The sequence below is a fragment of the Gossypium hirsutum genome, chromosome D03 (genome assembly GCF_007990345.1).
Source record: "Gossypium hirsutum isolate 1008001.06 chromosome D03, Gossypium_hirsutum_v2.1, whole genome shotgun sequence".
In the NCBI taxonomy this organism is placed as follows: domain Eukaryota; kingdom Viridiplantae; phylum Streptophyta; class Magnoliopsida; order Malvales; family Malvaceae; genus Gossypium; species Gossypium hirsutum.
The window spans coordinates 932,054-955,998 of NC_053439.1; the positions used below are offsets into that span (position 1 = coordinate 932,054).

The 23,945-nt window shown below is 33.6% G+C and overlaps 5 protein-coding genes and 2 pseudogenes across 7 annotated transcripts; 3 read left to right on the plus strand and 4 right to left on the minus strand.

Annotated features, from left to right (window-relative positions):
• Positions 1-46: 46 nt before the first annotated feature.
• Positions 47-3,747, minus strand: LOC107909414 (phosphatidylinositol/phosphatidylcholine transfer protein SFH12). Of its 3 annotated transcripts, XM_041089536.1 has the most exons (16): positions 3,398-3,747; positions 3,253-3,305; positions 3,109-3,172; positions 2,723-2,975; positions 2,541-2,640; positions 2,189-2,455; positions 2,023-2,100; positions 1,844-1,945; positions 1,712-1,761; positions 1,527-1,626; positions 1,351-1,446; positions 1,185-1,277; positions 950-1,055; positions 495-877; positions 326-406; positions 47-230 (listed from the first exon to the last, which is right to left on the minus strand). In XM_041089536.1, the coding sequence occupies exons 4-16, from the start codon at positions 2,932-2,934 to the stop codon at positions 219-221; spliced, it is 1,680 nt and encodes a 559-aa protein (XP_040945470.1). In that variant the 5' UTR covers positions 2,935-2,975; positions 3,109-3,172; positions 3,253-3,305; positions 3,398-3,747; the 3' UTR covers positions 47-218. The 3 variants fall into 3 exon arrangements, with proteins under 3 accessions (XP_040945470.1, XP_016692406.1, XP_016692405.1); XM_016836917.2 differs by lacking the exon at positions 3,253-3,305; XM_016836916.2 differs by lacking the exon at positions 3,109-3,172 and having other exon boundaries at positions 3,233-3,305.
• A 5,221-nt stretch (positions 3,748-8,968) lies between these two features.
• Positions 8,969-11,360, plus strand: LOC107909417 (AAA-ATPase At5g17760). The gene is made up of 2 exons (XM_016836918.2): positions 8,969-10,160; positions 10,738-11,360. Exons 1-2 carry the CDS (start codon positions 9,174-9,176, stop codon positions 11,218-11,220), a joined length of 1,470 nt encoding a protein of 489 aa, XP_016692407.1. The 5' UTR covers positions 8,969-9,173; the 3' UTR covers positions 11,221-11,360.
• Positions 11,361-11,627: 267 nt separating this feature from the next.
• LOC107909420 (AAA-ATPase At5g17750-like) lies at positions 11,628-12,313 on the plus strand (annotated as a pseudogene).
• Positions 12,314-12,546: 233 nt separating this feature from the next.
• On the plus strand, positions 12,547-13,059 carry LOC107907814 (AAA-ATPase At5g17730-like). The gene is made up of 2 exons (XM_041089537.1): positions 12,547-12,775; positions 12,899-13,059. Exons 1-2 carry the CDS (start codon positions 12,547-12,549, stop codon positions 13,057-13,059), a joined length of 390 nt encoding a protein of 129 aa, XP_040945471.1.
• A 199-nt stretch (positions 13,060-13,258) lies between these two features.
• On the minus strand, positions 13,259-15,570 carry LOC107909415 (AAA-ATPase At3g50940-like; annotated as a pseudogene).
• Positions 15,571-17,561: 1,991 nt separating this feature from the next.
• Positions 17,562-19,716, minus strand: LOC121215250 (mannan endo-1,4-beta-mannosidase 7-like). Its single transcript, XM_041089460.1, has 3 exons — positions 19,693-19,716; positions 18,796-19,026; positions 17,562-17,938 (listed from the first exon to the last, which is right to left on the minus strand). The coding sequence occupies exons 1-3, from the start codon at positions 19,714-19,716 to the stop codon at positions 17,612-17,614; spliced, it is 582 nt and encodes a 193-aa protein (XP_040945394.1). The 3' UTR covers positions 17,562-17,611.
• On the minus strand, positions 19,531-23,441 carry LOC107909418 (uncharacterized). The gene is made up of 4 exons (XM_016836919.2): positions 23,273-23,441; positions 20,780-21,552; positions 20,138-20,566; positions 19,531-20,057 (listed from the first exon to the last, which is right to left on the minus strand). The coding sequence occupies exons 2-4, from the start codon at positions 21,546-21,548 to the stop codon at positions 19,876-19,878; spliced, it is 1,380 nt and encodes a 459-aa protein (XP_016692408.2). The 5' UTR covers positions 21,549-21,552; positions 23,273-23,441; the 3' UTR covers positions 19,531-19,875.
• Positions 23,442-23,945: the final 504 nt, after the last annotated feature.

Consider the following 23,945-nt stretch of genomic DNA (forward strand, 5'->3'; position numbering starts at 1 on the left):
TTCAAATAATAGTATGTATATATATAAATGTATGCATGTACATTGATATATAACAGATCAATTTAAATCATGTATATATAATCAAAACTTTTTTGCATTGCACATTCTATGAGTGGAAATGTAAAGACTAGAGTGCACTTTGTGGGTTTGCCTTATAAACTGAACTGCTCCACCACCAGTTTTCCGAGCATCTGTTAGTGTTCGGCTTTTTTGTTTCTTCACCAGAAGTACTGAAAATATGAGAAAATCGAATATCAGACTCGAATGCATAACTTTCATGTGAATAATATTGTTCATAAGAGCTATGGAACTCTTTATAGCTTACCAAAACCCTCCTCTTCCTCTTCTTCTTTTTCTCAATATATGCCAAGAGCTCCTGCTGTTGAGCAACCGCGTCTTCGAGAGCCTAACAAAGCATGGGAATGACAATGTCGATCACTTTGATATGGAATACTATTGAAAACCAAAGCTTTATCAAAACCAGCAATGTTTACCTTCTTAGTTGCCATAAGCTCTTGCTCCAAGGCATCGGCTCGGTTTACTGCAGAATTCAACAATTCCTCCTTCTCAGGGGGCATCGTTGTAGGTTGTGTGTTCATAATGGTTATTCTCTCTTCCAACTCGGCTATACGTTTCATGACCGTCATCATCTCAGCAGGTGAGATGGATGCCGGTGGTGGTAAGTTAGCAGCCGAAGGTTCTTGGTTCTTAACCCCCGTTCCAACATGATTAACAGCATTCGAGTCATCACTGACTTTCTGTGACATGGTGCGTGTTACTTTCATCATGGTAGCAATGCCCATAACGAGGGTCATTACACCGGTGAATATCGGAGAACTGAAACCATCGGGATCCTTGTGTTGCATAGGATAAACATCTGCCTTTGCAACAATGGAAACCTTAGCAGCTATTACGATTCAAAGTGTGTGCAAGTAAATATTCAATTTACCTTTCGATCGTACAGGAACTTTCTCGTTGTGCACACCAGTTTTCGGAGCTAAACTCACAGTTCTATCAGCCATTGGCACAAATTTCTTGTTTTGGCTTGTTTGGACCTGTGAGATTTATCAGAACAAAGAAAAACCAAGGGAAAAATTGTAACTTTTAACGCAAGAAACGAACTTGTTGGTACTACTAGATGCTATTATTGACAACATCGAGCAAAGAAAGGCTGCTATACTTACATTTTCATAAACAGGAGAGAGTTTTGGGGAAATGTTCTGTTTGTTTCCTGCATCTGGGACAGCCTCAGCTTCCGAGATGCTAGCTTGGTTTGACTGTGAAACAAACTACAAAGTCAATCAATGAAAAAAAATGGAAATAAAGCCGATGTGTTAAGCAAAAAAGAACCTCTGAGACCACGGCCTCATCATTGTAAACCGTCTTGTCTTCAGCACTTTGAGGCTGAGACTTCTTCGTGCATTTATGTTCACCGTTTTGAACCATCTGCAAGCGGAAGAATTGGTTAAGCGCTACCAAAGAGCAACTATACAGAATATTGGAGCCAAAAGACAGTTCGGGTTCACCTTCAAGATCTCCGGGTCCTTCCATGGACCCTTATCAGAAAGCATGCAGCCTCCTTGATCGGCACAGGTGCAAGTACCTCCCAAAAACTCCGGTAACTCACTGATATAAAGCCACATGCAAAATGAAAATGTTTGATCACAATGCAAAAGAGGCAAACTAAGCTCATGTGGTCAAAACTACTTACCTTTCATCAATTATTTCAAGCAACTTGCTTTGAAATTTGGTTCCAAGAACCTGATACACGATAAATATTTATCGATTAACCTTTTATGCAATAAAAGGAGAAAACTCAACACGAGGAACCTGATATACTTACATTAATCTTGGCTGTTGTCTTAGGGTCAAGGAAAGACTTAACAGAGTTCCACAACATTCTAAATCCCGAACCAGCATTAATAATGAACATCCGGTTCAATGTCTGCAAAAAGAAAAGACCAAACATCATATAAAGTTAAAAAATCAAAACTGAAACAAAAGTCTAGCGTAAACCTGTACCTCGGGATAATTGTCACCATCAGTCTTTTGAAGAAGAGTGATGAGTTCCCTTGCAGCTTTGGTGAAGCTTTTAAGACCCTGAATCGTTAAAACTCGAAATTAAACCATGCTGCATTCTCATACATTATCTATATGTATATATACATATATATTATCATTCACTTACCACTCCTTGTACATCCAAGATGGTGGTGCTTTGATCAATGTGCTTCTTGGCAGCAATAGAACAAGCTGGGAACTTAGTATTGAACGTTTTTTCAAACTCTTGTACATGGTATTGGATATACCGGTCCATAGTCGTAACTTGCATGAGCTTATTAGCATCTACTAAGCCTATTCTCTCTATATATACCGGTCGTCCATCTTTATCTACTCCATGGTACCCTTGTGGATAATATTTCAACACATCCTCACGCTCCTTGAACTCAAAATCCTTAAACCGAAAAAAAAAAAAACGAAAATGCAACTCAGTCACAAAGATTCATTTTGTTTTATGCCTTTTCTAGATAAGATTTTACCTCCAAAATCGTGTCGGTACCGAATTCCTTCCTCCATTGAAGCATATCACTCCACATTTGCTTTGTTTTATCAATATCAAACTTTCTAGCCTTCAAGAACCTTCATAAACACACATTTTAGAGCTTAACACAACAACAACATTGTCCTGAAAAGAACAAAACAAGATGGAAAACAAAACAACCTTAGCAGCTTGTGATAATCGTCGTGTTTTTCGGGCAATAGTTCTTTCAATAAAAGCGCTTGTCGCAAGGCATCAACGGCCTGCAACTCATCGGCATTGTGCTTGTCTTCGATCTCGATAGACATTACTTTACTACTCCTCCTACCTTTCTTTGAAAATGAATTCCTAAACTTACTTGAAGCACTAAGTGCAGCTTTTTTCAATGAACCCATTGCATTCTTTTTTTCTTCTTCAGATACATCAACATCAAATGCTGTAAAAAATAAAATAAAAACCCATTATCAAACCCTAAACATTACTTAACCCCCCCCCCCCAAATTTACCATGATTCCACAAAAAATTCATGCAAATCACTATAATATCAATAAAATAAAATAAAACAAAACCTCTTTTGGACAATTGGGTTTTCCTTATTTCTTCCAAAAAACATCAAAACATGCAAATGGGATCCTAAAAACAGATAAAAAAAAAGGGTAATTAGTGAAAAAATAAAAAATAATAATAGAAGACCTTGGTTTTGAATATCAGACATGATTTGAGGCTGGGCAAATTTTCTTGATAACAATCCCCAGGACTCAAATGTCTGCACAATGATATCATAGACAATGTATTATATCATCAAACATTCAAATATTCATATATACATATAATTTTAAAAATTGAAAAACAATGTACCTCTTCAAAGGGGAAAGGGGAAGGTGGATGAGAGGGAGAATAATATAAGAGAAACCCCAAATGTCATATTTTGCTTCAATGGGTTTTTTTAGGGTGCTTCGAAAATGGTGGGGGAGTCAACCAAACAAGAAATCATAGTAATGTTTTTGTTATTACAATTTTTTCTTGTAATAAAAAGAAAGGAAATGGGTTTGTTTTTGTTTTCTTCGATTTATTTGAGATTTGCTTTTTTGACCAAGTCTTGATTCTTAAAACAACAACAGCTATGGCTTTGAAAAGACATTTTTAAAGAAAATTGAATGCTAAAGGTAAGGCCTTTCCGTTGATTTGTTTTCCCCCCGGATTTAACTGAAATTTTCTTTTCTGGGAAAGGGGAAAAAAAACTGAAATTTTCTTTTGAACCAAACGGCATTTTTCCTGTTTTCGCGGCAAAATTTCGTACGGAATTTGGGTTTGGATTTCTTAAGGCCCATATATGTTTGTTGGAAAGGCTAATATGGGCTCCTAATGAATTCTTTTAGAAAAGTATAATGGAAAATTTAATCCCTAATCTTTGGATATGATTTAAGGGTTAGTAGCTCGCCTAGTCCAGTCCGATTTGGGTTGGGTTTGGACAATGATTTTTATACTTAGCGCAAATTCAATTTAAATGATAAAAAATTAAAATAAAAAATTTATAAAATAATTATTATTTTTTAAATTCTTAAATAGTAAAAAGGGTTTTTTTTAACGTCCTGACCTGACCCAAAAATGGATTTGGGCTTGAAAAATATTTTAGAACTGAGCCTCAATCCGATTTGACTTGACCCATGGACACCTCTACTAATGTTTATCTTTTTCTTTTTGTCATTTTGGCTCTAATTTTCTATTCACTTTGGCCCTTAACCTTCAAAATTTAGTCAAGTTACTTTTTTTTTACTGAAAAGATGATTAAATTGTTAAAATTTTAACGATATATATGTGATAGCTAGTATGGCAGTTCACTTGTACTTCATTGCTAACATGAATAATTTTTAAAAAAATCTTATGAAGTTATTTTTTTCCCAAATTTTAAAATAAATTTAATGTATTTTTAAAATTTTTATAAAATACACATGAACTGCCATACGAATTGTCATGCTAATGCTGCCAAAATTTTAATAGCTTAGTAAACTTTTTCCAAAAAGACAAACAAACAAATTCACTAAAATTTTAAAGATTAAGGGCCAGAGTGATAAAAAAAATTAGGATCAAAGTGACAAAAATGATAAAAGTTAGAAGCTAAACTATCATTATGCAAAAAAAAAACTCATTTTTTTATACAATACCTACAACTACTCATAACCCCTTCCCAACCCTTAAATAGGAATATAAACTAGCTTCAACGTGCTTAAAACAACATCCTCCTATACTGGCAATAATATATTTATATGTTTGTAATATTATTATAAAATATCAATATCTTAAATCGTTTGATGTGTTCTAAGTAAGATTTGAGTTCGAAACTTATAATGGAAGAAGAGCATTAGTTTTTAGGGGTGTTGACTCGATCTCAAATTTAATCGGGATTCAATGTTATGGATAAAATTATATATATTATTAAAGATATGATTAAATTAGGTAAAAATATTATCGAGACCCTTATACTAAAAGTTGGGTTGTATTTTGTCTTTTATACTAAAAAAATGGCAAATTAGTCCCTATACGTTAAATCAAACAACAAATTGGTCATTTCTATTAAAAAATTTCATCCATTTGTACTGTTAAAATCTAATGTACCTGATGAGATAATCAGAAAGTAACATTTGATGTGCCACGTGTACCTCATGCTTACGTACAATGATTGGTTTTTAATAGTAGAAATGTATAATTTTTTAACCGAATGACCATTTTATTTTTTTATTATCTAACTATAGTGGCTAATTCATTTTTTGAATAAAAAAACAAAATATAATCTGACTCTTAATATAAAGACCTCTACATACTGCTATTGATTTTGGCAGATCTTTTGCTGAAACAAGACCAATCCAAATTCATGATTCTTGTTCAAAAATTCATTTTTTTCTATTAAATTTTCATGTTTAATTTTTTTATGAGTAAATTACATTTAAGGTAACTAAATTATTAGTAAATTTATGTTTAGTTGCACAACTTCAAAAAGTTACAAATTAGTCAGTGAATTATTTGAAAGTTTTTATTTAAATCATTTGGATATTGGGTATATTATTCTACTTGTCGAGGAGTATTGATTCACTGTATCGATCGTCGAATCGTTGCTTGAAGCTTGCTGGCCAAATTTAAAAAAAAAATTAACAACCCAATGACTTAAATAAAAAATTTTAAATAATTTAATGACTATTTTGTAATATTTTAAAATTTAATAACCAAAACATAATCTTATTAGTAGTTTACCTTTTTTTTTTCTTTGTTTTATCTATATACCTATACATAAATCCTTTGTTGACACGTGAGTCACCTTTCAATATATATATTTTTGCATTATATAGGAAAATGGTAAATTTGTAGTTTTGGTGGCTATACTAATATATAATCACGTGGGTTACCCTTTTCATTCTTGCATTATATATGAAAATGATAAAATTTCAATTTTGGTCCCTATATTATACTCAAATTTAAGATTATACAACAATGGTCAAATTTCAGTTTTGGTCTCTATCCTATACTCCAATTTAAGATCTGATCCTTATACTTTAACTTTTTGGGCAAAATTCGGTACATAAACTTTTACAATATCCTTGATTAGCCCAAATACTTTATTTTGTTTAAAGTATTTTTTTTTAATTTCAAAATGTTATACCGGTGAATTTAACAAAAGAATTTAATGGTGTTAACGATTGGATTTGAATTTTTAAATTCAAAAATAGAGGGACTAAATTTTTAAAAATAAAAATATGAAGACCAAATTTCAAATGTACAATAAGTACAATAACTTGAAGTATATTTTAATCTTCAAATATTTACTCTATAATTTAGCCCCAAAAATAACTGATCCAACGCAAAGCGTGGTAGGAACTGTAAAAGTACCATAGAAGCTCTTGTACTAAGAGTCAGATTGTATTTTACCCCTTATACTCAAAAAATGAATAAATTAATCATTTTATGTTAGATCAAAGAACAAATTAATCATTTCTGTAAAATTTTTCATTCATTGTTATTTTTAAAAATCGATTTATGGAAATAAAACAGAAGAAAAACAATAATTGTACGATTTAAATATATATATTTTTTTAAATTCAATAGAGGAACCCTTCAAACGAGAAAGAAGGTAAACTCTTCCAATACGGTTAAATTTTAGTTTTGATCCCTCAAATCAATAGCCCTGAGGCCTTCCTTATATGACGCATGTCCAATATTTTTTTTTCTTTTCTAACATGGGAAGATAATGGTTAAATTTCAATTCTAATCCCTCTAATTTTATGGTTAAATCTTAATTTCGATCCCTATATTTAACTCAAATTTGAGATTTAATCTCTATACTTTAATTTTAAAATAATCTGGTACTTCAACTTTTATAATATCATTAGTTAGTCTAAATAATTTATTCTGATTAAAATGCTTATGTGAATTTTTAAAATTGTTAGTACCGTTAAAATTTTTTATTAAATTCAGGTCAATTACAGTACCATTTATTTTGTTACATGGATATCAACTGGATATTTCTTTTTCTAATTCCAAAATGTCACCCCAACAAATAAACTTTAACGGTGTTTACAAACGAATCTAAAATTTAAATTCAAAAAATAGAGAGACTAATTCCCGAAAACAAAAGTATTGATATTAAATTCTAAATATATAAAAAGTGTACAAAATTTTGAGCATATTATAAGATTTAAATTTTCACTTTATAATTTAAAAACGTGGGTGAAAATAATACTAATATAATAATATCAAAAGATGATGTGTTGTCGATCAGTCATGACTCTTTCCACAAGGAAAACTCCTAGAAATTGACATTTTTAAGTGAATAACTTGTTATGTTTTTATTAAGGCGTTTATCAAAAATTTTAGAATCAGACAGGTGATCGAATTAATTAGGTTATCGGTTTGATTAAGTAGGTCATTAAAAATTTATAAAAAGAAATCGATTCAACCATCCAATTCAATTGATTTGTACTGATTCTCAAGTCAACCGGTCTAAAACTTTTTTTTTTCCGATTCAAACAACTATAATACACATGTTAAATGTTCATTCAATAACATAATGTTGTTTGATTTAGATACTAAATTAAAAATTATAATAAACTACGAGAATTAGATAAAATAATAAGAATCTCTTTCACCTTAATCATTAATTCAGAATTCTATCTTCACCTTAAGTATAATAAACTTATAGAGGAAAATCTTAAAAAGCCAAGATAGTGACAAAGGGGACACTTACTTTACCTTTCGTGTTTTTCTAAAACGAAAAAAGCTGTGAAAATGAGTCAGCTAAAGTGAATGTGGTTCCACCCCTGTGCCTGCCATGCACCCATTTCTTTACACCTATGCATATACACAACTCTATGCTATAAAGTCATTTGTCTTGGGGATAGGGGTTTCAAATCCTGCACAGGGACATATCCCCTTTTTGGATTTTGCTATCACCCATTCTTCAATAATTAATTATTTCAAAAAGAACCCATTAGCCAAAAAGCCATATTAGATGTGTGATGGATTTGACCTAATAACCATTCCTAAGTGAGAGATATTTGATTCTAACGAGTTTATTTGAGCTTGAGGATGAAGACAATATTGTAAGGTCACTTTTGTTTCCTGTTTGAGGGTTTGACCCCACTCCATATCTAATTTAGTAAAGTTTGATATTGATACTGAATATCCAGAGACTTCCCTGCTATATTGAAGCCCGGCCCAGTCTAATAGCCGTTCGAAATACGAGAAGATTCAGGTAAAAATATAAGCTTGAAATATAAGTTTAGGTAAAAAATAATTTTTTTTATTTTTTATTTTTAAAATAAATCTTTGGTGTATATTAAAAAATGGGTCAAGCTGGGCTTAGGAAGCGGGCCAAAATTTTTTCTGAGCCCAACTCATAAACACCTCTAATCTTGAACATCTACGTTCTCTTTCCTATATACTTTGGGGAGCTTCGTTTGGATTTATTTCAATTTTCAGCCCAATTGTGGTGTTGTTTAGATATATATGTACCATTATTAAGAGCTTGATGCCACCCGCTCCGATTGTTAAATTATCAAAAGTTTGTTCTTTCAATTGTGGAACAAATATTATTTTAAGGGCATTTAAATCTTTTTTTTTCTAATTAAAGTCTCGTTTTTTTATTTAAATCGTGAATGTACTATAATTTAATATTATTTGTAATTGTATTCGTAAACTTCTTAAATATATTTCTTTATAAAATAAAATATAATATTAGATTTGTTTATAATGATTATAAAAGTTATTTATTTGGATTTTTTAAAATTTAATGAAAAATATATAATTGAAAAATAAAAAGAGTAAAAAAGTATTTAAATAAAAAAATCATTAATTAAAAAACATTGAACAATTTGTTTCCAAGTAAATTCACAAACACACCCCTACACTAAAAAGTCTACATAAATAAAGTTTCCCTCAAAAGGAACCTTAAATAAACCCACTTTGTGCAAAGCAAATTTTATGTATGTGAAAATGGAGATGGTGGATTTGTTCTTTTTTTTTTTTCCCTTAAACCAGAGGTAACCTTGTAAGGGCTATTTTTATAAATTTCCCCCAAATTTCTTTGAATATCACCATCACTTTGTAACTTGCCTGCGAATTTTTAAATTTTAAGTTTTACAACATGTTTTCAAGCAAAGAAATGCCATCACCATCATCATTGTTCTCGGCCTATGCTTCCATGACAGCTTCCATCATGCTATTTCGATCCATGGCGAACGATATCATCCCTTACCCAATCCGAAACTATCTCGTTACGAGTTTGGGTTACTTGTTCAAGCCACGATCTCGACTGCTCACTTTGGTCATGGAAGAATCCAATGGCATGGTTAGAAATCAAGTTTACGATGCGTCCGAGGTTTACTTATGTACCAAGATAAGTCCCGACACGGAGAGGCTTAAAGTTAGTAAGACCCCAAGAGAAAAGAACCTTACTATAAGGCTCGAGAAAGGCGAGAAAATCTTCGATTTGTTCGAGGGTGTTGAGCTTAAATGGAGATTTGTCTGTGCCGAAGCGGAGAAAGGGAATAACCCGAACGATCAAGTCGTTGCGAGAGCCGAGAAACGATCGTTCGAGCTCAGTTTCGATAAAAAATACAAAGGGTTGGTTTTGGGGTCTTATGTGCCGTTTGTATTGGAAAGAGCGAAGGCAATTAGAGATCAACAAAGGATTTTGAAGATGTATACACTTAGTACGCAAGGTTATATGGGAATGATGTGGGATTCGATTAATCTCGAACATCCCGCGACATTTGAGACGTTGGCGATGGACCCGAAGTTGAAAAACGATGTTATGGAGGATTTAGATAGATTTGTTAAGAGGAAAGGGTTTTATAAAAAGGTTGGAAAAGCGTGGAAAAGGGGATACCTGTTATATGGACCTCCCGGGACCGGGAAATCTAGCTTGGTTGCGGCCATGGCTAATCATTTGAAGTTTGATGTGTATGATCTTCAGCTTGTGAATATAATGGGAGATTACGACTTAAGACGGTTGCTACTATCAACGGGGAATCGGTCCATACTTGTCATCGAAGACATTGATTGCAGCATCGATTTGCCGGACCGACGGCATGCCCCCGATGGACGAAAACAACCTGAACATCATGTACAGGTTTGGCATATTTTAAGTACCATCTAAAACTGAGAATTAAGCATTACTTGAACCATAAAAGCATTGAGTTCCCACTTTTTCACATTGGGAAATTGCAGGGAAAGATCATATGGGGGTAAAACTCCACGTAGTTATATTAAAAGTTAAATTACATTTTACCCCTTTATTTAGAAAATAGTTAAATTGTATTTTGCCCACGTATTTGTTAAAAATTTAATCTATTTTTATCGTTAAAAACTAGCGTTATTGATAACAAATGGCATGTCACTTGTACCTTATGTTAATATATAGAGATTAATTTTTAACAGTAAAAGTGAATGAAACTTTTAATAAAAGGACTAATTTACTTTTTGATCTAACATAAATGGATTATTTTGTCCATTTCTTTGAGTAGAAAAAATAAAATACAATCTATCTTATAATACAAGACCTCCGTGATACTTTTACCGACAATGATTAATACATATCATTTCTAGACATGTCTTTTTTGTCTTGTCCCATGGTTCATTGAGCAATTACTTGTTTTGTTGTATCAAAATTATAACCTTGGTACCCCACCACATGGTTCATTTTGCAGTTGACACTATCAGGCCTGCTCAATTTCATTGATGGATTATGGTCAAGCTGTGGTGATGAGAGGATCATTGTATTCACCACTAACCACAAGGACCGGTTAGACCCAGCTCTACTCCGACCTGGCCGAATGGACATGCACATTCACATGTCCTATTGCAACCCTCAGGGTTTCAAGCTTTTGGCCTCGAATTACTTGGGAATCCACGGGTACCACCACCTTTTCGGCGAGATTGAAGGCTTGTTGCAGGACACCGAGGTCAGTCCCGCACAAATTGCCGAAGAGTTGATGAAGAGCGAAGATCCCGACATTGCACTCGGAGGACTTGTCAAGCTGCTCAAACGGAAGAAGCTGGAAGGTGACGGACCGGTCGATAAAGACGGTAAGACAGTCGGAATTCGAGAAGTTAAAAGACAGAAAGTTGAGACCAAGGGTAAGCCAGTTAGGATGAGTAGAAGGAAGGTGAATAGGAGAAGGAACATATGATTACTAGCTATTATATTTTATTTGCATTAAATTGCTGCTTGCATGAGATTTCAGTGCTTTTAGTGAAATGCCACTCTTCTTTTTAGTTGTAAAAATTTAGAATTACAATGGTAATGCACAAAAATTTTAAAAGGCTTAAATATATATAGAATGCGGCTTCAAAATATCATTTTCTCTTGGCTCAATGAAACCTAAAATTCTAACCATGTTTTTGACCAAAAAGATGTCGTCTCTGTCATCGTTGTTTTCGAATCAGCAACTATCTCTTCACATAATTGAAAGACTTTTTTAAGCATCGCTCGAAACTATTCGCTTTGATCATCAACGAAACCAATGGCATGGAGAGAAATTAAGTCTACTATGCATCCGAGGTTTACTTGTGCAACAAGATAAGTTCCGACACCGAGATGCTCAAAATAAGCAAATCCCCAAAAGACAATAACCTCACAATAAAGTTCGCGAAATGTGAGACAAAGGTTGATTATTTCCAAGGCATCGAGCTTAAATGGACCTATGTAGGTAATGAAGTAGGAATGAGCAATAACCAGAAGGATCCATCCGCTATACGGTCGTTTGTGCTTGGTTTCATAAGAAACATAAAGACTTGGTTTTGAGTTCTTATGTGCCTTACATACTAGAAAAAGCAAAGGCAATAAGAGATGAATAAAGGGTTTTGAAGATGTACACTCTCGACAACAAGCACTGATTTAACTCAAAGGTGTGGGATTCCATTAACTTCGAACATCCCGCGACGTTCGAGACGTTAGCAATGGATCCTGAGTTGAAAAATGCTGTCATGGAGGATCTAAATAGGTTTATTAGTAGGAAAGAGTTTTATAAAAAGGTTGGGAGAGCATGGAAAAGGGGTTACTTGTTGTATGGGTCACCAGGGACCAGTAAATCGAGCTTGGTTGCAGCTATGGCTAATTATCTTAAGTTCGATGTGTATGATCTTCAGCTCGTGAATATATACTGGGAGTCCGATTTGAGACAGTTGCTGCTATCGATGGGGAACCGGTCAATACTCGTGATTGAAGATATCAATTGCAGTGTCAATCTTCCAAACCGGCAACAGCCAGCAACCTGCCGATAAACCAATAAATCTGAAAAAGGAAGTACAGGTTTGGCTTCTCTACAGTTTACACACGTAGATATATTATGTAAGCTAATTCTTAAAATATATTTGTAAAAATTGTGCAGTTGACACTATCGGGGCTACTCAATTTCATTGATGGATTATGGTCAAGCTGTGGAGACGAGAGGATCATTATATTCACCACTAACCATAAGGTCCGGTTAGACCCAGCTCTACTCAGACCAGGCCGAATGGACATGTACATTCACATGTCCTACTGCAACCCTCAAGGTTTCAAGCTTTTGGCCTCGAATTACTTGGGAATCCATGGCTACCACCACCTTTTCGGCGAGATTGAAGGCTTGTTGCAGGACACCGAGGTCAGTCCCGCACAAGTTGCCGAAGAGTTGATGATGAGTGAAGATCCCGATGTTGCGTTAAGTGGACTCGTCAAGCTACTCAAATGGAAGAAGCTGGAAGGTGATGATGCTAATGCGTTCGATATTCAAGATGTTAAAAGACAAAAGGGTTAACTGTTATTCGATAATCCAACTGTACTAATCGTACTTAATTCGATTGACACTGTTGTTATTTCTGTTGAAGCCGTGGTCCAATTCAACCCGGCAACGGACTTGCCTATCAAGCTACTAGGCAATGTAAACTTCGCAACATGGAAAGCTCAATTAGTGATGCTACTCAACGGACATCAATTAAGTGGTCATCTTGACGGTTCAATATCAGCTCCACCAACGGCGATCTCTTGAAATAGAAAAGAAATCCCAAATCCGAAATATCAAATTTGGTTCAGTCAAGATCAGTTCATTCAACAAGCAATGATGGCGTCAGTCGATATCACTATCGTCCCGACCGTAGCCACCGCCGCAACGGCCCAAAAAGCATGGGAGCTTCTTCATACCTTTTATGCTAATATGACCGAGAAAAAAAAAAGCTCAGAATTAGAAATAGTAATACATTATCGGATACCTTTTTTGTTTTGATGAGATGATATTTTTGCAGGTAAAACTTATGTATAATATAGACATATTAGTCATTCATTTAGGCTGAATGAGTAACATAATAAAAACATGGTGTATGATTTTTCTTGACATATTAGTGTTTGATTTTTGATATTTTTAAATTTTGGATTTCTTCGAGGCTTCGTCTTTCTTGAGATATTTGTGTTCGATTTTCAATTCATTCTTGGGATTCTTTAACCTCGGCTTTCTTCGAGGCTTCGTCCTTCTTGAGATACTTGTGTTCGATTTTCAGTTCTCGAGATTCTTTAACCTCGGCTTTCTTCAAGGCCTCGTCCTTCTCGAGTTTGTCCTCTTCCATTTTCCTCTGTTTTAGGAAACTCAAAAACCCTTCAACCGCAACATCAACATCTTCATCTTTCATTAACTCTTCAGCAACTTGAGCAGGGGTGACCTTGGTAGCTTCCAACAACACCTCGATTTCCCCGAAAAGCCGGTGCTCGCCTTTGATCCCCAAGTAGTTCGCAGCCAAAAGCGTGAAAGCACGCATACATCAATATGACAAGTGAATGTGCAAGTCCATCCTTCCGGGACGTAACAAAGCCGGATCGAGCCTATGCTTGTGGTTCGTCGTTAGCACGATGATCCTCTCGTCTCCGCAACTCGACCATAGACCGTCGACAAAGTTCAATAGCCCCGAAAGCGTCAACTGCATAGATTTCAACACAATCACACACATTTAACACATCAAAAACACAAGGTTAAATTCTTCTATTAGTCCCTATAATTTGTGAAAGTTGTTGATTATTCCATGTACTTTAATTTGATCGATTTTAATCTCTATACTTTTCAAATCGATCAAATTTAGTCCAATTACTATTCAAAATTTGAAAATTTAGTCCTGAATCAAATAGTCTTGTTACTACGCATACAATTGTAGATTTAGTTCATTTTTTCCAATTGGATCGATCTAAATTTAGTCTTACACATATAAAAGTCGTTAATCCATTAATTGAATTTTTAGTGAGTAATATGTGAAAATAACAAGTTGAATACGTTTTCCGTATCAAATTTTGGAAATAGCAAGACTTAATGAATTTAACAGTTATCGTTTAGTGGCGTTTGAAATTTTAAAATTTGAAAAGTATAGGAACTAATTACAGAATTTAACCAAAACAAAAATATGCAAGGACTAACCTGTTTGTCTTGACCATTACGCCTATGTCCACGATCAGGCAAATTAACAGTACAATCAATATCTTCAATCACAAGAATCGATCTATTCCCGATATCAAGCAACAATCTCCTCAAATCCGAATCACTTTTTATATTCTCAAGCTGCAAATCATAAATATCAAACTTCAAATAATTAGCCATAGCAGCAACCAAGCTTGATTTACCAGTCCCAGGTGGTCCATACAACAAAAAACCCCTCTTCCATGATCGACCCACTTTTTTATAAAACTCTTTCCTTCTAATAAACCTGTTTATATCATCAATAGTCATGGTTTTCAATTCTGGGTCAAGTGCTAAAGTCTCAAATGTCGATGGGTGTTCAAGCTTAATCGATTCCCATTTGAATTTAAAACCATAACGAACATTCCCCAATGTATGTATCTTCAAAACCCTCATTTCATTTTCGATCATTTCAGCAGATTTCAACACAAATGGCAAATAAGAATTCATCACTAAATCCCCATTATTTTTCTTGAATCTTAGCATGAAGTATCGTTTTTCAGTAACGTTACCTTTTATCTCCACTCCGTAGCAAACATGTCGCCATTTAAGCTCGACACCATTGAAGGAATCTGTGATTCTTTGACCTTTATCAAGCTTAAATGATAACCCTTTGTCTTTGATCCGTTTGCTTACTTTGAGTCTTTTGCTATTTGGGTTGACTTTGGTGCTTAAATAAAGCTCGGTAGCGTTGAACACGTGGTTCGGTTCGATACCGTCGAATTGGTCGATGATGATGGTTTGTTTGCCGGAGAAGAAACAGAATAAAGAACTGATAGCTGAGAATATGTGTTTTCGAAGTGGGTATGGGATGAGATCGTTGAATATGGATCGTAAAAGCATTAATGAAGCACTTATTGAAGCGTATGTAGTGAAAGCTGATGTTGCAGATGGGAAAATGGTGGAAAAGGATTTGGGGAATTTGTTGAATGGTGATGAAGATGAATGGTTGCTTGGTTTGCAGGAAAGCATGGTGAGAAAATTTTGTCTTCTTTTTCTCTTTGATTTTCTGGGTTTTTTTCTCTTTATGTTGATGGAGGTTACTTATGTTCATAGGTTAATTACACTAAACATCCTCAAATTATAGCATAAATTATAAATTGATTTCAAATTCTAAAACAGTTTCAGTTGAGCCCTCAAAGTTAAGTATTGCATCAATCACATCCTTCCTCAACATAACCATTAGCTTAAGCATCAAATATCAACCCGAACCCGACATTGTAGATCAAACTGTAAGCCCGTGTATACCTATCACATGAATAGTCTGAATATAACGAGTTAAAATAAAAAAACCAAGTCCTCTATATTTTATTGACACAACCTAATTACAATTTAATCCACGTGATTTATTATATCCATGCTAAATTTTAACTAGCTTTTAAATTGACGAAAAGACTTAATTAATAATAAATAATAATATCTTAAAGTTTATGATCAATTTAAAATCTCGATAATAATTTAAAAGCAGATAATGCAATTAACCCTTTAAATAATTTAAAATCTCTTAGTTAACAACGCCCAATAAAAATAATAATTTAACATGAATTACCCTATAATTGTTCATAAAAAAAAGTGATGATAATTACAAAAGCAGGTACAATATTTTTTAATAAAAAGAATTTGGAATTTCCACATAAAAATATTAAATTTTAGAAATGGTTAGTTCATGACATTGACAATTGAATGTAATCCACTGCATATAAAACAAAAAAGAAGGCAACTATGAATAAAAAAACATACATATAGAAACAAAGAAGACTACATTCATCGAATTCGATTCGATCTGATTCGATTTTTTATTGAGAGTTAAAAGAAAATATTTTCAGAAATCTCATAAAAAATCCATGCAACTCGCTTCAAAATATTAAAATATGTTATTAGTCTTTGTATTTTGGTAAAATTTTGAGTTTAATTTGTGTATTTTGGGTAAACTACGGTGAGGTCACCTATCTATGTTTTTTTTTGTCCAACTATGAAAAGTTACAAAATAGTCACTCAACTATTCAATTTTGTATTTTTTGGTCACCAGCCTACTAGTATAAAAATGATAACGCCCAAAAATCTAAGATAGTTGTGACCAGAAAAGAAATTTGCTAATAGTTAGGTGACCATTTTGTAAATTTTCATAATTGGGTAATAAAAAAAAACATAGTTGGGTGAATACTAATGTAGTTTACCCTTTACCTTTTTATTTATAAATTCTCGTCCAATCATTAATGTTGTTATTATTTTCCATCAAGATTTATCAATTTAACATATTTATTTTCCGTCAATCATGTGACATGTCATAAAAGGACAACCTGATTAACATGACAAGTTTGTAACTTTTGATAGAAAATAATAATGATTAGATTAGGATTTCTAAATCTAAAAAGTTAGAAGACTTAATTTTTAACGTTTTAATTATAGGGACTAATCTCAAATTTTACTAAAGTATAAGGACTAACGACACATATTGATACCCAAATTTGACTTCAATGTTCAAATTGATACCCATATTTTTTTGTTCAAATTGGTACATAAATTTAACTTTCGTCACATATTTTAGTCTATTTGTGTAACTTCATTAAAATGGGACAATGTGAACAGGGGCGGCACTAGGGGGCTTGCAATGGCCAAGGCCCCCTCAAAATGGGAAAATAGTTTTTTTTTCCTTTAAATTTTATAAAATTATAAGTTAGTAAATGGTTAAGTTGCATTTTGGCCCCTCAAATAATAAAATTGTAATTTAATTCTTTAAAAATTATAAATATATAATCTAACACAATGATAAAATTACATTTTAATTCTCATAAAAATACATAACTTAATTTCGGTCTCAAAAAATAATTTTTGGCTTCGCCCTTTAAAGTGAACCAATTAAGTTGTTACACGTGACAAGAAGAGCAGCTAATGACATGACATGACATATGTGCCACATGTCTAACATGATTTACCCATGTGGTCCCATTTTAACGAAGTTAAAAAAATAGACTAAAATGTGAGAGGAGCCAAATTTGAATACCAATTTGAATATTGAAGCAAAATTCATGTACCAAAAGATATATTTACCCCTTAAGAATTTGGTGATTGTTGAGCAATGATTCAGCTGTTGAAGGGCTCTCACTCAGTACAATTCATATCCATCCCTAAATGAGTCCATGCCTTCACTTAATAGTTGCCAAAACATGCTACCACTAGCTGCTGCTCCTCCTTTAGCTGATGTATATAATTTGTGGTACCCAATGTCAAACAATTGGTCTCTCTTGTAAGTATTGGAACTGGGGTCTTTTCTTGATTTTCCAAAATTGGCGACAATGATCGGATTTTGGAGGACGTATTCCGCGTCTCGAATGTGAGCGTCGAGCCAATGACCGACTTTTGGAGGATGAATTTCGTGTCTCGAATGTGAGCGTTGAGCCAACGACCGGCTTTTGGAGGACGAATTTCGTGTCTCGAATGTGAGCGTCAAGCCAATCGGTTAAAAATGGGAGCCGGTATTCATTGTTAGAGTTGGATAACCAGGTACTGTTAACAATGAGGAACTTGAAATTTTCATAAGTTGTATTTTTAAGTTTAGGATTATTCCACCAGACGTCCTCAAACCATGACACAGATGTTAAATTAATCTCTAAATTTTAAAATGTTTTAGTTAAGCCCTTAAAGATTAGGATTACATCAATCAAATCTTGTTGTCGGTCTAGTTGTCGGCTTGGACATTAAATGTTATCTAGAATCAGACGTGGAGCATATTTAAAATATGTGTATCGAATTTTAAACATGAATGTAACTATCACTGGACAATTTAAATTTGACATGTAAAAAATTATCTACGCAGTAGATACATACTTGTTTAAAATCGGTTAAAATACAAAATTGGCCTCCAAACTATATCACTTTTCTCACCTAGTTATCTGAATTTTTTATTGTCAAAAATGATACCTAAATTATTAATTTTGTCACATTTTACTCAAAACACGATAAAAACCAATAAGAACATGACATGTCACATGTTCTTATTGAATATCATACACTTCACTAGTAGAGTTAGACAAAATTAATAGTTTAAATGCCACCTTTGACCAAAAAAAACTTTAAATACCTAAGAGAAAAAAGCAATATAGTTTAGGGGCCAATTTTGCAGTTAAGCCCTTAAATTTTGAATCACATATTTTAAATATGGTCCCATCTGTAATTAGACTGACTGAAGAACCTTATTGATACGACAATGATACCTTGAGGACACGATTAAAACCTTTTTCAGGGACTAATTTAAAATTTGAGCATAATTTGGGACCTCTAGTGAAATTAACCCTTAAAGTTTACATGATAATTACAATTGATCAGGATATGAATGGATTGTTTTGAAAAATCAATAGCAGGAATCAAATTATTTGCTATGAAACCTGTTCCAATTTCCGAACAGGGATTAAGTTTCATCCTGAGAGGAGTTGATCGTCCATAAAACCCTTCTAAACCAGCTTCCACCAGGTGATTTTTGTCAACGGATTTTACATGATAAGCCATTTCCATTATCCAAGCCTATCAACGAAAGAAAATCAAAATCTCAAATTTATAAGGTTAAATTAAAGGTAAATATACCTTTTGATATCTGAATTTGAGTTCAATATTCAAATTTGACTTCTATCACACATTTTGTAATTTAGTTAAAATTAGATGATGTGGACCAAACAAATTGTTACACATGATAGATGGCATGACATGTGCCCGAACAAGTTGCTACACATGATAGGTACATCAATTGATGTGCCACGCGCCCAAGGACACTACTAGGGGGTTGGCAGAGACCCTGATCCCCTTAAAATGAAATTTTCATTTGCCAACCTTTTAGAATGAAAATTTTAGTTTTCTCTCTTTAGAATTTATAAAATTGTAAATTAATAGACGATAGAATTGCACTTTACACCTAAAAATGATAAAAAAAAATTAATCTTTTAAAAAATTATAAAAATAAAAACTATTAAAATAATAAAATTACATTTAGTTGTCATAAATATATACAACCTCCAAAAATCTTCAATAACATCAGTGTTAACGTACATATTATTAAATTATAATCATAATCATATGGTAGACAAAAATTCATTGGGTAACATTAACAAGGACCTATAATTTTGATAATTTCATGTCCTCCCAGATATCTGGGGAAGAAAACAACTCAAAAAAATTATATTGATTGCACTATACATTCCTCAAGATCAGATATCTCATGGAAGAAACTAAAGCAAGGATGAGATACTGCAATTATTATTCACAAAGGGAGAAAAGAATGTATTCGCGTCTTATTCTATAGCTACGGTGATCGACACTGACAGACAGATTATCACAAGCTCTAGTCTAGTACTGAATGATTAATAATGGCTTAATTATTTACTTGGCTGTTGGATTATCGGGATCTGGACCTTTTGCAATGCTAGCAGAAGATGATGCTTTTCCTGTTGGGAAGTAAGACCATGCCAAGGCTGCTGCCCCGAGGGTAATTGCAGTGGCAACCGAACCCCAGACCCATCTTTGTTTCCGTTTCTTACGTAGTCTTTCACGCCGTGCCATCTCTAAATGAAACAAACAATAAATTCTGAATCTGGTAAATGTTGAGGGAAGAAGGATTAAGAATGGGGTACAAAATCCTTACCTACAGCCTCTTGGTTCCTCTGAGACATTTCCCGATTCACGGCCTCATAGTAGTGGAGCCGGTCCAATAGTCGAGCAATTTCAAAGTTCTTCGATTCGATTTGAGCTTCCATCTCTGTCTCAAGCTCTGCTTTTGCGATGCCCCTTCCCATGGATAATGATACGAACCGTGCAATACCCATTTGCTGTCGCAGTTCTTCGGCTGGATTCACTAGTTCATCCTCTGTCGCAACAAGAGGATCCACAGGCAGTGACAATCCCACATCACCAAACTCTTGCCCGATTCTTCGCCACTTGGATTGCATCTTGTTTAGAGCTTCTTCTGCCTGCTTCCTTTTTTCTATCTCCGTAAGTAAACTCAATCTTATTTCCCGCAGTTCAGCTTCAATATCATGGGGACCAGACTGTGGCAAACTCTCAGAAGATAATTCTGGAGGAAACAAGAAATCTAAGTAAGCCAAAACGACCACAATTAAATAAATTAAGCCAGCATTTGTCACGCTCCTAGTAAATCATATCAGGTTTTGAAAATAAAATGACAGTCATGCAAGAAAAATGTTTTACAGCTAAAAGGAAAAGATTGTGTTGTGTGCATCTATATATGAATATCACATACAGGCTAAATTAACACTCTACTACATACCATCCCATGCATCGAAAAATTCTACCCCCTGTGTAGCAAACCGTGCAGCACTTTCTGCCGCAGCATCATCTCCTCCCTCAGTATTACTTGCGACGCTCATTGATTCATTGGGATCAAAGAAATCTTCACTATCTCCACCTTTTTCCAAGTTTAATGCTCCAGGCTTCAGCACAGAAGCATCTATGGCTAAACCATTATTCATTTGGCTGCTTCCAACTTCACCATCATGGAAACAATTCATGTGCTCCTCCTTAATGGAACCGCCATGGACACTATTTGCCCGCTCTACATTGATAGGACCATCATGAGCACCATTCTCATGTTCCTCTTCATTAGGTTCATGAATGCTAAAAGTAACAGAACAATCCTTAAGTAGATCAACAGAATTGCCTTCTGCCAACTTTGCATTCCCATTAACCTCATCTTCTTCATGGGCTTTTTTCTCCCAAGATGATACATTGTCCTCGGAAAAGCTCTTCAAAAGGCGAGGACCACGACGCTTGTGATTGATGATGTAAGGAGAAGGAGGGAAAGAAGATGGTGAATCAGGCAGTGGGGTTGCCTCAGGAGTAGCATATAGGGCTGGTGATATTTGGGGGCGATTTACCTTACTTGTTACTGACGTACTGCTGCTCCTCTTCATCCTTGTGCTGGGGATAGGCTTTGGGTTCGGGATAGGTGGTTTTGAATTAGGATCAGAGTTGTTGACAGATCTGGAAGGTCCAGGTTCTATCAACCTGTCCAAAGCTATTGCAGTGAACGTCGGCATGGCTCTGCATGATCAAACAACAAAAAGCTTAAGTCACTAAACTACAGAATGAGAAAACCCAATCAATTAAGCTTAAAGTTGTTAACTTTTAGATGTAAAACTAAGCCACAACTTTTGTATGATAACAAGGAAAATAATGGATAATCTAAAATTCAAACATTAATACTTGTAAAGGCAATGAAGAAAAACTCATTGTTGCTACATTTGAGAACATTCTTTACATGAACTTGAGAAAATTCAGTCAATTAAGCTTAAAGTTGTTAACTTTTAGTTGTAACAGCTAGGCCACAACTAATGTATGATAACAAGGAAAATAACGGATAATAAAAAATTCAAACATTAATACTTGCAAAAACTTGTAAAGGCAACAAAGAAAATCTCATTGTTACTGGAACTACGTCGCTCCAACTCTTCATTTTCAGTGTCCGACACCTTTGTCCAGCACATGATATGGAGATATTGATATCCAACAATCCTCCAAATACATGGAAAAACTTAAAAAACTCAGACCATCACCATACCCCGTGAGAGATACTGACATCTGTATCTGAGTAACATAGTTTGAGAACACTTTACTTTCCATGAACTTGAGAAAATTCAATCAATAAAGTTGTTAACTTTTTGTTATAGCAACTAAGCCACAACTTTTGTATCATAACAAGGAAAATAATGATTAATCTCAAAAATTCAAACATTAAGACATGTAAATAGTTTGTTCATCTTCAATCAGAAATCATATAGCTAAATAAATCTCAACTGCATAAATAAAAAATAAATCCTCTATACTAGCATGAAAGTTTTGAAGAAGTGAATCCAAAATTAATGCTGTTAGATGCAGCTAAACCGAAACTCATGAGAATTCCTATTGATTTCAAAAACAGCCACGCAGAACAGAATTTTTTTTAATTTAAACATAAAGCATATTTCTATGTTAATTAATTCAAAACAGATCGGAAAAACCAAAGAAATACATACATACATACATACATAGCGTCACAAACTTTTTTTTCTTTTCACGCCAGAAGCTATTAACAAAATTTATAACAAAATTTATGTTATAAAATAAAAGAGTATGAAAAAAAAACTATTTTTCTTTTTTTCTCAAAAAAACAATTTGGGATTACTGAACCAGTGAACCATAGACGAAATAAATACATAAAGCATAGACGAAAGAAATACATAAAGCAACGGAGTCATCATAGTATTTTTGAACTTTTGCGGAAAAAAAAAAAAGGAAAATAATTGAATTAATTAGTAATCTGGGTCTAATAGACGCTGTCAATATTTTCTCTTTTTCTTTGATGAAAGAAAAAAGAGAATTCCATTGTATGCATGTATGTATTAAAACATACAATAATAATATACTTCTATGTTAAACAAGTTCCAAAAAAAGGAAAAAGAAAAACTAAAAATTACAAACCGAGAAATAATAACACGAGAACCAATATGAAAATTAAAAAAGGCAAAAAAGAATCGTTAAGATAATTTCCTATTTTACATAACAACAAAATTTTAAAATAAAATAAAGACCTCGAACGATTCGAAACTGCAATTTTCTTTTCAAAAAAAGCAACTGATCGGTTACAATAGAGAGCTATTAGGATCAGCTAATTCAAAACCTGGAGAAAATATCCAAATAACGAAAAAAGGAAAAAAAATCTAAACATAAATGAAAAGGCTTCCAGATGTTTATACAAATGAAAAAAGAGGAGGAGATTCATTACCTTAAATGCTAATAAAGAGCTAATCCTTATGGAAGAGACGCCTAGGCGTGAGCGGCGGCGATAGTGGCGGAGTACACGGTGGCGCGTCGAGAGATAATTTAAAGTAGAAACAAATGAAAATTGAAAGACCACCTTCGTTTCCTTACCGCAAATATTTTAAACGCTAGAATATTTTTTTTCTTTTTCTATTTATAGCTATAAGCTGATAATTAAGGGAATGTCAAATTTAGCCTTGATTGGTGTGGAATGCAACGGTCAGTTGAGGAGGGATAGTTTGGGTATTTTGTGATACGTCTGTACGGATTCTGAATCTCCAAAATGCGTGGAAGAACGGGGAATGTCGAGTTACCGGTTTGTGAATTAATACGATGTCGTTTGGAAGGATGGAAAGGAACGGACACGCGGCAAAATTAAGCAAAAGCAGAAATTTGGTTCCTTGTATTATTGTATATATATCCACGGTATTTAAATATATAAATAAAATTAAAGATAAATTTTGATTTAATATATAATTATTCCAATTAAATTTTAATTACAATTTAAATATATATAATTTTTATTTTAATTTAATTGTATATACTTAAAATATATATATTTTTAATTTATTATTAAATAAATAAATTTATCTATTCATAAACTAATACTATAATTATAATTGTGTTAGTAAATGGTA

Coding starts and splice junctions, on each gene's coding strand:
- LOC107907814 (XM_041089537.1), top strand. CDS start 12,547: ATGGACATGTACATTCACATGTCCTACTGCAACCCTCAAGGTTTCAAG. Junction 12,776..12,898: donor CAAATGGAAGAAGCTGGAAG/GTGATGATGCTA, acceptor TTTCTGTTGAAG/CCGTGGTCCAATTCAACCCG.
- LOC107909414 (XM_016836916.2), bottom strand. CDS start 3,254: ATGTCTGATATTCAAAACCAAG. Junction 2,641..2,722: donor GATTATCACAAGCTGCTAAG/GTTGTTTTGTTT, acceptor GTGTTTATGAAG/GTTCTTGAAGGCTAGAAAGT. Junction 1,762..1,843: donor AGACAACAGCCAAGATTAAT/GTAAGTATATCA, acceptor ATCGTGTATCAG/GTTCTTGGAACCAAATTTCA.
- LOC107909417 (XM_016836918.2), top strand. CDS start 9,174: ATGTTTTCAAGCAAAGAAATGCCATCACCATCATCATTGTTCTCGGCC. Junction 10,161..10,737: donor AACCTGAACATCATGTACAG/GTTTGGCATATT, acceptor TTCATTTTGCAG/TTGACACTATCAGGCCTGCT.
- LOC121215250 (XM_041089460.1), bottom strand. CDS start 19,716: ATGAGATATCTGATCTTGAGGAAT. Junction 19,027..19,692: donor GATATCTGATCTTGAGGAAT/GTATAGTGCAAT, acceptor TTTCGTTGATAG/GCTTGGATAATGGAAATGGC. Junction 17,939..18,795: donor ATCATGTAAACTTTAAGGGT/TAATTTCACTAG, acceptor CTCACATTCGAG/ACACGAAATTCGTCCTCCAA.
- LOC107909418 (XM_016836919.2), bottom strand. CDS start 21,548: ATGCCGACGTTCACTGCAATAGCTTTGGACAGGTTGATAGAACCTGGA. Junction 20,567..20,779: donor ATTTTTCGATGCATGGGATG/GTATGTAGTAGA, acceptor TGTTTCCTCCAG/AATTATCTTCTGAGAGTTTG. Junction 20,058..20,137: donor GAGGAACCAAGAGGCTGTAG/GTAAGGATTTTG, acceptor TGTTTCATTTAG/AGATGGCACGGCGTGAAAGA.